This window comes from Molothrus aeneus, chromosome 31, assembly GCF_037042795.1.
Source record: "Molothrus aeneus isolate 106 chromosome 31, BPBGC_Maene_1.0, whole genome shotgun sequence".
NCBI lineage: Eukaryota > Metazoa > Chordata > Aves > Passeriformes > Icteridae > Molothrus > Molothrus aeneus.
This window is the reverse complement of record NC_089676.1, coordinates 741,162-754,637: the sequence shown is the minus strand read 5'-3', so window position 1 is coordinate 754,637 and position 13,476 is coordinate 741,162. Positions and strand designations below refer to the sequence as shown.

The 13,476-nt window shown below is 61.8% G+C and overlaps 1 protein-coding gene across 3 annotated transcripts; it reads left to right on the top strand.

The window, feature by feature from the left end:
- The first annotated feature begins 7,331 nt into the window (after nt 1-7,331).
- LOC136568067 (dnaJ homolog subfamily A member 1-like) lies at nt 7,332-12,883 on the top strand. Of its 3 annotated transcripts, none has more exons than XM_066567916.1 (8): nt 7,332-7,375; nt 9,062-9,214; nt 9,285-9,483; nt 10,738-10,842; nt 10,917-11,144; nt 11,224-11,454; nt 11,984-12,084; nt 12,173-12,883. In XM_066567916.1, the coding sequence occupies exons 2-8, from the start codon at nt 9,083-9,085 to the stop codon at nt 12,398-12,400; spliced, it is 1,224 nt and encodes a 407-aa protein (XP_066424013.1). In that variant the 5' UTR covers nt 7,332-7,375; nt 9,062-9,082; the 3' UTR covers nt 12,401-12,883. The 3 variants fall into 3 exon arrangements, with proteins under 3 accessions (XP_066424013.1, XP_066424012.1, XP_066424014.1); XM_066567915.1 differs by having other exon boundaries at nt 7,338-7,375; nt 9,065-9,214; XM_066567917.1 differs by having other exon boundaries at nt 7,370-7,378.
- The last annotated feature ends 593 nt before the right edge of the window (nt 12,884-13,476 follow it).

Sequence of the window (13,476 nt, the reverse complement as noted above, 5' to 3'; positions counted from 1 at the left end):
TGAGCTATCTTGGGTGTGTTTTAGACCTCCAAGAGCTCATTAGACCTGGCTTGAAGAAGCTCCTACAACAGGGACAATCCTGTTAATAGGAACCCTGTTAATAACCCCAATCCTTTTAATAAGGACCCTGCTGCTCTGATTTTTTAGGATTTTTCTAAGCTTTTGACGTTTACATTCTTGTAACGAACTTTCTCACACACTTTCTGTAAATAAATTTATTGTTTGGCATTCTTTTACAGAAGAAGAGAAATTTGATGGACTGTTGGATTGTGTGGCACTGTCACCCTCCAATCCACTATCACCTTTAGAAATCCATAAATGCTGGAGTCAGAATTAAAGTTGTCTCTTTTTTGCCTTGAAAACAATAATTTTTATGCCTCCAAGGGTAGCTGAGCTGTCTTGGGTGTGTTCTAGACCTCCAAGAGCTCATTAGAGCTGGCTTGAAGAAGCTGCTGTAATAAGGACAATCCTGTTAATAGGAACCCTGTTAATAACCCCAATCCTTATAATAGGGACCCTGTTGCTCTGATTTTTTAAGATTTTCCTAAGCTTTTTGACGTTTACATTCTTGTAACGAACTTTCTCACACACTTTCTGTAAATAAATTTATTGTTTTGCATTCTTTTATAGAAGAAGAGAAATTTAATGGACTGTTGGATTGTGTGGCACTGTCACCCTCCAATCCACTGTCAACTTTAGAAATCCATAAATGCTGGAGTCAGAATTAAAGTTGTCTCTTTTTTGCCTTGAAAACAACAATTTTTATGCCTCCAAGGGTAGCTGAGCTATCTTGGGTGTGTTCTAGAACTCCAAGAGCTCATTAGACCTGGTTTGAAGAAGCTCCTACAACAGGGACAATCCTGTTAATAGGAACCCTGTTAATAACCACAATCCTTATAACAGGGACCCTGTTGCTCTGATTTTTTAGGATTTTTCTAAGCTTTTTGATGTTTACATTCATCAATGTACATTAAATTTACAATACATTCTTGTAACGAACTTTCTCACACCCTTTCTGTAAATAAATTTATTGTTTTGCATTCTTTTATAGAAGAAGAGAAATTTAATGGACTGTTGGATTGTGTGGTGTCATTGGAGAGGTGGCACTGTCACCCTCCAACCCACTGTCAACTTTTAGAATGCTGGAGTCAGAATTAAACTCCTCTCTTTTTTGCCTTGAAAGCAGCAATGTGTGCGCTCGCGTTGTTTCATGTCTGACAGCGACAGCACCCCAAAATCCCGATTGGAGAGCGGAGCAGGGCTGTGGGTGACCCCAGGGTGACGCCCCCATCCCCACAGCGCTGTCCCGTCCCGTGGCACCTCCGGGACACAGCGAGAGGCGGCTCGGTCCCCTCGGGGCCGCCCTTCACCGGGTCAGAGCCGGGAATAGCTCCCGGCGGCTGCGATCGGCTCCGGGGGGCTCGGGGGGCTCGGGGGGCGGCCCAGCTGCCGGGCCGTGACCCCGCAGCCCCGGCCGTGCCCCCGCTCGGCGGCAGCTGCTGCCAGCCCCGGGCGGGGCCGGTGCTGCCCCGGGGCCGAGCCCGGGGCAACCGCGCCGGGAATGCGCGCCTGGAGCCGTCCGTCAGCGGCGGGAGGGGGATGGAGCCCCGGGACAGGGCACCCCATTGATGGAGGATGCACCCCCATTGATGGGACAGGGCACCCCGATTGGTGGGGGATGAACCCCATTGATGGGGGATGCACCCCATTGATGGGGGATGAACCCCGATTGGTGGGGGATGCACCCCGATTGATGGGACAGGGCACCCCAATCCTCGGGACAGTGCACCCCGATTGATGGGGAATGCACCCCGATTGATGGGGGATGCACCCCATTGATGGGGGATGCACCCCATTGATGGGGGATGTACCCCATGGATGGGGGATGAACCCCATTGATGGGACAGTGCACCTTGATTGATGGGGGATGTACCCCCCGGGACAGGACACCCCATTGATGGAGGATGCACCCCCATTGATGGGGGATGCACCCCGATTGGTGGGGGATGAACCCCATTGATGGGGGATGCACCCCATTGATGGGGGATGAACCCCATTGATGGGACAGGGTACCCCGATGGGGGGGGGATGCACCCCGATTGATGGGACAGGGTACCCCGATTGGTGGGGGATGCACCCCATTGATGGGACAGGGCACCCCGATTGATGGGGGATGCACACCGATTGATGGGGGATGCACCCCATTGATGGAGGATGCACCCCCATTGATGGGGGATGCACCCCGATTGATGGGGGATGCACCCCATTGATGGGGGATGCACCCCATTGATGGGGGATGAACCCCATTGATGGGACAGGGCACCCCATTGATGGAGGATGCACCCCGATTGATGGGGGATGCGCCCCATTGATGGGACAGTGCACCCTAATTGATGGGGGATGTACCCCCCGGGACAGGGCACCCCATTGATGGAGGATGCACCCCGATTGGTGGGGGGTGTACCCCGATTGATGGGGGATGCACCCCATTGATGGGGGATGCACCCCATTGATGGGGATGCACCCCATTGATGGGGGATGCACCCCGATTGATGGGACAGGGTACCCCGATTGGTGGGGGATGCACCCCATTGATGGGGGATGAACCCCATTGATGGGACAGTGCACCCTAATTGATGGGGGATGTACCCCCCGGGACAGGGCACCCCATTGATGGGGGATGCACCCCATTGATGGGACAGGGCACCCCATTGATGGGGGATGCACCCCCTGGAGTGATGCACCCGGATTTCTGGGTGATGCACCCCGATTCCTGGGGTGCTGGACCCCGGGACAATGCACCCCGATTGCGGGGTCAAAGCACCCCGATTAATGGGACAGTGCACCCCGATCCCCAGGACAAGGCACCCTGATTGATGGGGGATGCACCCCAATTCCTGGGACAATGCACCCCGATTCCTGGGTGATGCAGTCCCCAGAGGGATGCACCCTGATCTCTGGGACACTGCACCCCGGTTTCTGGGTGATGCACCCCGATTCCTGGGGTGATGCAGCCCCAGAGTGAGGTACCCCCGGGATGATGCACCCCAATCCCCGGGGGTGCCTTCCCGTCCCCAGGTTGATTCACCCCCCCCCGGGTTGGTGTTTGCCATTCCTGGGGGCACAAATTCCCCCTGGGGCAACGTTACCCCATTCCTGGAGTGGTGATTGCCCCTGGTGGGGCACGGGGACATGGGGGGTGGCACACGGGTGTGGCACAGGGACACGGGTGTGGCACAAGGACATGGGGCGTGGCACACGAGCATGGGGTGTGGCACATGGGTGTGGCACAGGGACATGGGGTGTGGCACGTGTGTGTGGCACAGGGACACGGGATTGGCACAGGGACACGGGGTGTGGCACAGGGGTGTGGCACAGGGACACGGCATTGGCACAGGGACTCGGGATTGGCACAGGGGTGTGGCACAGGGACACGGGATTGCCATAGGGGCACAGGGTGTGGCACAGTGGTGTGGCACAGGGACATGGGGGTGGCACCTGGGTGTGGCACAGGGACACGGCATTGGCACAGGGACTCGGGATTGGCACAGGGACACGGTGGGGGTGGCACAGGGACACAGAATGTGGGACACGGGCACGGGGTGTGGCACAGGGACATGGGATTGGCACAGGGACATGGGATTGGCACAGGGGCACATGGGTGTGGCACAATGACACGGGGTGTGGCACAGGAGCACATGGGGTGTGGCCCATGGGCACGGGGTGTGGCACAGGGACACGGAATGTGGCACATGGGCACGGGGTGTGGCACAGGGACTCGGGATTGGCACAGGGACACGGTGGGGGTGGCACAGGGACACAGAATGTGGGACACGGGCACGGGGTGTGGCACAGAGATGTGGCACAGGGACATGGGATTGGCACAGGGGCACATGGGTGTGGCACAATGACACGGGGTGTGGCACGGGAGCACATGGGGTGTGGCCCATGGGCACGGGGTGTGGGCACACGGGGTGTGGCACAGGGACACGGAGGGGTGGCACAGGGACACAGAATGTGGGACACAGGCACGGGGTGTGGCACAGGGACATAGGGTGTGGCACATGGGTGTGGCACAGGGACACGGGGCAGGTGGCACATGGGCACACGGGGTAGGGAAAAACCCCAGCCCCAGCTCCCCCACAGCAGCACCGTGCCTCAGTTTCCCTTCTCACCCAACCACAGCCAGGATGGGGATGAGCCGAGAGTGGGGAGAGGAGGAGCCCCCCCAGAGCCCCCCTGATTTCTGTACCGCCCGGGGGACATCAGGGATGGGCACAGCGAGCATGGAGGTGACAGCTGGACAAGCACAGGTGACACGGTGACACAGTGGGGCCGTGTCCCCCCACCCCAGGGCTGGCCCTGAGCCCTGTGCCAAACCCGGTCCCAGTGCCCAGGGGAGGTTTGGGGGGCACGGTGCCAGGCCAGGGGCACGTGCTGGGGACAGGATGTGACAGCAGCCAGCCCTGAGTCACCGCTGGCCACCGGATCCAGCTGGGGAGGGACAGGAGGGGACAGGAAGGGACAGGAAGGGACAGGAAGGGACAGGAAGGGCCCTTGGCTCCAGCCCCTTGTCCCCAACAGCTCCCACAGTGGGGCTGGGGGCGCATTCCCAGTTTGGGGCTCATTCCCAGTTTGGGGCTCCATTCCCAGTTTGGGGCTCATTCCCAGTTTGGGGCTCCATTCCCAGTTTGGGGACCCCCTTCCCAGTTTAAGGACCCCACTCCCAGTATTGAGGACTCCATTCCCAGTTTGGGGGCTCCATTCCCAGTCTGAGGGCTCCATTCCCAGTCTAAGGACCCCATTCCCTGTTCAGAGCTCCCATTCCCAGTTCAGAGCCCCCATTCCCAGTTTGGGGGCTCCATTCCCAGTTTAAGGACCCCATTCCCAGTTCAGAGCCCCCATTCCCAGTTTGGGGGCTCCATTCCCAGTTTAAGGGCCCCATTCCCAGTTTGGGAACCATGTGGCCAGTTTGGGGATTCCATTCCCAGTTTCAATACCATTTCCCCAGTTTGGGCACCTCTTTCCCAGTTTGGAATTCCCATTTTCACTTTTGGGTACCCTTTTCCCAGTTCCAGTTTGGGGACTGTGTGTCCAGTTTGGGACCCCATTCCCAGTTTGGGAACCCTATGAGACCCTGCTCCCAGTTTGGGGACCCTGCTCCCAGTTTGGGGACCCCATTCCCAGTTGGGAACCATGTGCCCAGCTTAGGAACTCCATTCCCAGTTTAGAATCCCCATTCCCAGCTTAGGAACTCCATTCCCAGTTTAGAATCCCCATTCCCAGTTTAGAAACTCCATTCCCAGTTTAGAATCCCCATTCCCAGTTTAGAAACTTTATTCCCAGTTCAGGGAGCTTACTCTCAGTTTGGGAACCCTGTGCCCAGTTTAGAATCCCCATTCCCACTTGAGAGACCCCATTCCCAATTTAGGGACCCCACTCCCAGTTTAGAATCCCCATTCCCAGTTTAGAAACTCCATTCCCAGTTTTAAGATCCCATTTCCAGTTTAGAGCTCCCATTCCCAGTTTGAGGAGCCCATTCCCAGTTCAGAGCCCCTATTCCCAGTTCAGAGCCCCCATTCCCAGTTCAGAGCCCCCGTTCCCAGTTCAGAGCCCCCGTTCCCAGTTCAGAGCCCCCATTCCCACTTCAGAGTCCCCATTCCCACTTCAGAGCCCCCGTTCCCAGTTCAGAGCCCCCATTCCCAGTTCAGAGCCCCTATTCCCAGTTCGGGGTGCCCATACCAGCCCCTGCCCCCTCCCAGTGCCCCAGGGCACCTCCTCAGGCTGGAATTCTCTGGGATTCCGGGCCCAGCTGCCCCGGGGCTCCTGTGGGGCAGCAGCTGCCGCCAGGGCTTGGGTTTCAGCCGGGGGAGGGGGGGACTGATCCCTGTGGGACCCCCCCAGCCCACCCTGACCCCCCCCCCGGAGCCAGAGGGGCCCAGCCTGGCCAAACCTGGCTGGGGGGGGCAGCAGGGCTGGGCTGGAGCTCGGGGAGGGGGTGGCAGGGGGTCCCAGCACCCCCAAAGCCCACCAGAACCTCTGGAACCTTCCTCCTCCTCCTCCTCCTCCTCCTCCTCCCCAGGGGTCCCAGGTCAGAGCCTGGCCCAGCCTGGCCTGAAGCCATGGTGGGGGCTCAGGGGGGGCACCAGAAATGCCTGAGCAGCCCTGGGGGGAGACCCTGACCCCCCTACTGCCCCAGCTGAGTGGGGACAAAGGGAATGGGAAGGTCCTAGATCCTGGTTCAGACCCCAGACCCACAGTTCTGACCCCAGCCCCCCAGTTCTGCCCTCTGGACAGACCCCAGCCCCCCAGTTCAGGCCCATGGACAGACCCCAGACCCCCAGTTCTGACCCCAGTTCTACTCCCCCTGGCCAGACCCCAGCCCCCCAGTTGTGACCCCTGGTTCAGACCCCAGTTCTGCTCCCTGGCCACCTCCCAGCCCCCCAGTTCTGCCCCCCCAGACAGGCCCTGGTTCCCCAGTTCAGACCCCCCTGCTCATCCCTCAGACCCCTCCCCACTCCTGCTCCCCCTCCTGCTAACAAACCCCATTTGGGGAGGGGGAGCACAACCAGGAACACCCAGAAAGGCTCTGCTGGGCACCCCCAGGGCACGGGGGGGGCAGAGCAGAGACCCCCGGGGCCCCCCACCCTCAGTGTGAGCTCCCCAGGCCCCCCCATCACCCTTTTAGGACCCCCAGGAAGGAACCTGGGACTGCCAGGGACACCCTGGGACCCCCCCCGTGATTCCTTGCCCTGGTTACCCTCACTGGGACTCCCGGGAAGCTCCTCAGGACCCTCTTGTGACCATCCGGGACCCCCGGAACAGCCCCTGGGACCCCCGAAACCCCCGGGAGCCCCTCGAGCCTCTCCCGTGACCCCACCCAGAACTCCCGGTGTCCCCACCCCAGCACCCCGAAACTCCCCCAGTGTCACCCCCATGTCCCCCCACCCAGGCCACGCCCACTGTCACACCCAATTGTCACGCCCCGCGTGACGTCATGCCCTATTAGTCCCGCCCGTCGCATTGGCCACGCCCACTGCCCCGCCCTCCGCGCGCCCCGCGCGCCCCCTGCCGGACTCCCGCCGCACCTGCACTCAGCACTCTCCCCTCTGATTGGCTACCCGCTCCCAGCCAATGAGAGACAAGGAGTCAACACCAAGCCGCTGTCTCAACCAATCGCAACGCGAAGCGGCGCCCCGCCTTCCGAGCGGGCAAGCACCGCCCCTACAGCCAATCAGCGCCGGGCCCGCAGGGTGATGGGCGGGCGCAGGAGGGCGTTTCCACCAATGGGCGCGGCGTGCGGCGCGGCGGGGGCGGGGTTAGTGCGGCGGCTTCCAGAGAGTTCGGAGACGGCGGCGGAGCGGCGGCGGCGGCGGTGAGTGGCGGGGGGGCGGCCCCGGGACCCCGCCGCGACCCCCGGACCCCCCCGAGCTCTCCTCGACCTCCCCGCGACCCCCGCCCCGCCCGTGTCAACCGGGGCCCGGCCCGCACAGCCCCGAGCCGGCTCCTCGGGGTGCCCTGGGGGCCTGCAGGGCTCGGGGGGGGCTCTGAGGCGACCCCTCCTCCGGGAGTACCGGGCTGGGCTCCGCTCCGCCGCTCCGGTGTGCGGTGTGGGGGCATCCCGGGCTGTGGACGCGCTGTCACCGTGTCACCTCCGCCCGGTACCCCCGGTGCGCGACCCGCGGGGCCGAACCGCCCCTCACGGGGTTCCTGGGCTGGGGCGACCCCGCTCGAAGGTCCCGGGCCCAGCCTTGGTCCCGGGTGGCTCGGGGGACAGACCCCGCTCCAGCCAAGGGGATCCCGCCTTGCACTGCCCCGGACGGACCGGCCCCGGGGGACAGTCCCCGCTGCGGTCCCGGGGAGCCGCTCCGGAGTGGGAAGCGGGGGTTATTTACCCGGGCGCTCCCCGCGTCCCCCCGTGTCGCACGATAAACGTGTCCCCACCCCACGCGGGGCTTATCGGCTGTGACACATGGCCCGGGGGGGACGGGGCACCCCCGAGCCCGCCCCTCCTTGCCGGACCCCCGTGCGGTGCCTGGCTGTCCCCGGTGGCACCGGTTCGGACATCCCCTGTCACCCGCTGTGCATGAGGGACAGCAGGGATCAAAGCATTTTGGGGGAACGGGACTTGGGGTCCACTTGCAGGAGCCCCGTGTGGGGTTGTTGTCACCGCCCCCTGTCACACTGCGGGGAAACTGAGGCAGGGCTGTGCATGAGGGACAACAAGGATCAAAGCCTTTTGAGGGGGACGGGATTTGGGATCCACCCCTACACATGCAGGAGCCCTGTGTGGTGTCTGGCTGTCGCGTTGTTGTCACCCCTCTCTGTCCCACTGCAGGGAAACTGAGGCAGGGCTGTGCAGGGGGAGAGCAGGGATCAAAGCCTTTTTTGGGGACGGGACTTGGGGTCCACTTGCAGGAGCCCTGTGTGGGCTTGTTGTCACCACCTTGTGTCCCACTGCGGGGAAACTGAGGCAGGGCTGTGCAGGGGGAGAACCGGGATCAAAGCCTTTTGTGGGGACAGGATTTGGGGTCCATCCCCACACACATGCAAGACCCCTATGTGAGGTTTGGCTGTCGCGTTGTTGTCACCACCTTGTGTCACACTGCGGGGAAACTGAGGCAGGGCTGCGCCGGGGAGGAGCAGGGATCAAAGCCTTTTGGGGTCCATTTGCAGGAGCCTTTTGGGGTCCATTTGCCGGAGCCTTTTGGGGTGGGTCCATTTGCAGGAGCCTTTTGGGGTCCATTTGCAGGAGCCCCGTGTGGTGTCTGTCTGTTGTGTTGTTGTCACCACCTTGTGTCACACTACAGGGAAACTGAGGCAGGGCTGTGCAGGGGAGGAGCAGGCATCAAAGCCTTTTGGGGTCCCATTTACAGGAGCCTTTTGGGGTCCATTTGCAGGAGCCCCGTGTGGTGTCTGTCGCGTTGTTGTCACCGCCCGTTGTCACACTGCAGGGAAACTGAGGCAGGGCTCCAGCAGCTCTCACTCAGCGGGGCTTTGGGGCTCACTCAGAGCTCAGGCTGGCTGGCAGTGCCAGGCTCACAGCCCTGTCCTGTCCCAGCAGGTCACAGCAGCCGGGAAGATGGTGAAGGAGACGGGTTACTACGACCTGCTGGGCGTGCGGCCGGGCGCCAGCCCGGACGAGATCAAGCGCGCGTACCGGCGCCTGGCACTGCGCTACCACCCCGACAAGAACCCCAGCGAGGGCGAGCGGGTACGTGCGGCCCCCCTGACCCCCTCCCCAAGCCCCCCATGCCCAGCTGACCCCCCTGTCCCCTCCCCAGTTCAAGCAGATCTCCCAGGCCTACGAGGTGCTGTCGGACGCCCACAAACGGGCGCTCTACGACCGCGGCGGCGAGCGCGCCATGAAGGAGGGAGGCCTGGGGGGCCGCGGGGGAGGCGGCGGCTTCGGCTCCCCCATGGACATCTTCGACCTCCTCTTTGGAGGGGGAGTGAGGATGCGTGGCCGGGCAGACAGGAGAGGTGAGGGGCTGAGGAGGGGAGGGACTCCCCGTGAGCCCGGGCTGGGTGAGAGGGGGATGGTGCCCAGCATGCTGCTCACTCAGGAGGTGACAGGAGGAGGTGACAAAGCTGCTGGCGTCTCTTGCTGGAGGGGGCTGGTGCCCAGCACACTGAGGAGGTGACAAACTTGCTGGGACCTTTTGGTGGGAGGGGGCTGGTGCCCAGTGTCCTGCTCACTCAGGGGGTGACAAAGCTGCTGGCATCTCTTGGTGGGAGGGGGCTGGTGCCCAGCACGGTGAGGAGGTGACAAACCTGTTGGGACCTTTTGGTGGGAGGGGGCTGGTGCCCAGCACACTGAGGAGGTGACAAATCTGATGGAACCTCTTGGTGAGAGGGGGTTGGTGCCCAGCACAGTGAGGAGGTGACAAACCTGATGGCACCTCTTGGTGGGAGTGGGTTGGTGCCCAGCATAGCACTGGTTTGAAGGAGGTGACAAACCTGATGGGACCTTTTGGTGGGAGAGGGCTGGCACCCAAATGCAGTGTGACATGGGCTCAGGGGGTCACAGCCCTGCTGGGACCCTGTGTGTCAGTGCTGGTGCCCAGCATGGCGCTGTCTCAGGGGTGATGGCCCTGCTGGGACAGGGGTGGCAGGATGCTGGTGCCCAGCACAGAGCTGGCTCAGGGGATCCAGCCAGGCTCCCCAGGCCGTCTCTGCCCCTGCGGCACAGCCCGCTGCAGCTCCTCACCACCCTCATTACTTTCTCCACCTGCCTCTCTTCAAAGGGCCCTTCCCTGTCCCTGTCCCGGCTTTCCCCCCCCCCCCCCCCCCCCCCGCCGTCCCCGGCCCCGGGGCTGGGCTGAGTCACCGGAGCAGCCCCGGGGTGGCAGCAGGACGCGGGGCCAGCCCGGTGACTCGGGCCTGGGTCACAGGGACACGGTGACTCTGTCAGCTTCTTGCTGAGATGGCAGGAGTTAATTGCAGGGCGATTAGGAGGCCAAGGGAGTCATCCCAGCCACTCCAGCTGGAGCAGCTGGGGGTGGCTGAGAGCCCTGGGGTGGGAGCCGTGCCCTGCCCACGCTGGGGACCCAGCACTGCCCCAGGGTGGCATCCAGGCTTAGAGTGAAGCCATCCCTGCCCTGTCCCTGCCTCTGTCCTTGAGGAAGGAGCAGGGCTGGCTCACCTGGTGAGCCTGAGCGGTGTCCAGTGCCCGTGTGGCCGTGGCAGGGGGGGTGGCACAAGGCTGGTGCTGAGCCAGGCTCTCCCCACGCCCAGGGAAGACAGTGGTGCACCAGCTCTCGGTGTCGCTGGAGGATCTGTACAACGGCTCCACACGGAAGCTGTCCCTGCAGAAAAACATCATCTGCCGCAAGTGTGGAGGTGAGTGAGGGCCTGAGGGGCTGCCCCAGCACCCCCTTACCCCAGTGTCTGACCCCCTGCCCCCCCTGGCACAGGCTGCGGGGTGCGGGAGGGCGCCCAGAGGAGGTGCCCCAAGTGCCACGGCTCGGGCATGGAAGTTCGCATCCACCAGCTGGGGCCCAGCATGATCCAGCAGATCCAGACCGTGTGCTCCCAGTGCCAGGGCCAGGGCGAGTGGATCCGGCCCCGTGACTGCTGCCTCACCTGCAACGGCCGCAAGGTGGTGCGAGAGAAGAAAATCCTCAGCGTGCACCTGGATAAAGGTGAGCAGGGGCTGGATGGCGCAGGGGGCTCACCCCAAAGCGCCACACGGGCTCTGAGCCTCCTCCACCCTCCTCACAGGCATGAAGGACGGGCAGAAAATCACTTTCCACGAGGAAGGGGACCAGGTGCCCGGCCTGGAGCCCGGGGACATCATCATTGTCCTGGATCAGAAGGAGCATCCTGTTTTCCGGCGCAGCGGTGACGACCTGATTGTCAGGAGGGAGATCAGCCTGGCAGACGCCCTGTGTGGGTGCAGGCAGGTGATCCACACCCTGGACAACCGCACCCTGCTCGTGTCCTCCCCGCCAGGTGAGGGGCACTCAGCACCTGGGAGTGGCACAGCTCTACAGGGATGTGCCCCCTGTTGATGGAGTGACAAAAGTGTCCTTGGTTTCCTTACAAAGGAAAAAAGCCCAGTTTATCTCCTCAATTAGGTGAAAAGACACCTCATAAGAGCTGTCCCCATCTCCCGGGGGACACTTCACCTCAAACTTAAGGATGGCCAATTGGACAGGAGCTAAAAAATCCCACCTAAGCAATTTAGTAGAAAAAGAAGAGAACAAGGGAACTAATGGCTTTTGTGAGGAGTTTTTGTGTTTTACCAGGAGCAAGAGTCTCTTGCACCTGGCTCGGTTTTTCTCTGTAAAGAGTTTTGTTATTTTGCCTTTCCAACACCACCACAGAAGCCATCCTGCTGATTTTATGCCTTCTAAGGTAGCTGAGTTATCCTGAGTGTGATATAAATCTCCAAAAGCTTACAAGACCTGGCTCAAAGAGACCATTATATCACACCAGGAGGTGCCAGCACAGCGGGCTCACCCTCACCTCTGTCTCTCAGGTGATGTGATCCGACCTGGGGACCTGAAGTGCATCCCCAACGAGGGGATGCCCGTCTACAGGAGCCCCTTTCAGAAAGGAAAGCTCATCCTGCAGTTCGAGGTGAGCTGGGCCAGGATGCTGAGACTCCACATCTCCCACCTGTGGCCTCCCCGAGCTGCCTCACTCACGTTTGCCTCTCTGCCCTCAGGTGAAGTTCCCCGAGCCGGGCTGGCTCCCCACGGATCGCCTGCGGCAGCTGCAGGGCTTCTTCCCGCCGCAGGAGGAGGTGATGGCCACGGAGGACACGGAGGAGGTGGAGCTCAGCGATTACACGGCGCAGGGCGGGCCGGGCCGGCGGCCCTACGCGGGGGAAGCCTATCACGAGGATGATTTCGAGGATGGCATGCGGCAGCACGTGCAGTGCCAGACCTCATAGCGCGCTGGGGCCCGGGAGCAGGCGGGGCACAGGCGGGCCAGGGGAGGGGCTGCCACCTTCAGGGATGTACATAGGGCGCCTTTCCTTCGCCTTCCCAGCCCCCCCGGAGCCGGCAGAGCCCCCCTGCCCTGCCCTGGGGCTGCCCTGGGGGACACGGGCTGGGCTCCAGCTGCCGCTGCTGCACAGGAGCAGGGGGTACCCGCTGCCCCTGCCTCAGTTTCCCCATCTGCTGTGCTGCAGGCAGTGTGGGGAGCAGGGGAAGTGCTCAGCCCCCTTCGGGGGTGCCCCAGCCCCACCCTGGGGACCTGCTGCCCGGGCCCCCAGCTCTTGCTTTGCCCGTTTCTTTCCTTACTGGAGCCTGGCTCAGGCCTGGGATGCAGAGTGGGTGGCTCTTTTCTCTTTGCACAGGACAGGAGGGGTTGGGGGGGACCCGTCCCTTCCCTTTAATTTATTTTTGGAAGAATTTTAGAAGTTTTTCTTTTTTTGGGGTTTTGTTTTTTTTTTTTTTTTTGGGAGCTGAGATGGGGGGGGTGGTGACTTTGTACTTGGCATTAAACGCAAATCCCAACTCGGTGTGTGGGGTTGAACATGGGACAGAGTGTGGGGTTGAAATTGGGGTCGAGCCTGGGACAGAATGTGGGGCAGGGTGTGGGGCAGAGTTTGGGGTTGAGCAGGGAACAGCGTGGGGCTGAACATGGGGCAGGTTATGGGGTTGAGCCTGGGACAGAATTTGGGGCAGGGTGTGGGGTTGAACATGGGGCAAGGTGTGGGGCAGGGTGTGGGGTTGAACATGGGACTGTGTATGGGGCAGGGTGTGGGGCAGGCTGTGGGATTGAGCGTGGGGCAGGATGTGGGGGAGGGTGTGGGATTGAGCATGGGACAGTTTGTGGGGCAGGCTGTGGGGTTGAACATGGGACTGTGTGTGGGGCAGGCTGTGGGGTTGAGCGTGGGGCAGGGTGTGGGGTTGAACATGGGACTGTGTATGGGGCAGGCTGTGGGGCAGGGTGTGGGGTTGAACATGGGACTGTGTATGGGGCAGGCTGTGGGGCAGGGTGTGGGGTTGAACATGGGACTGT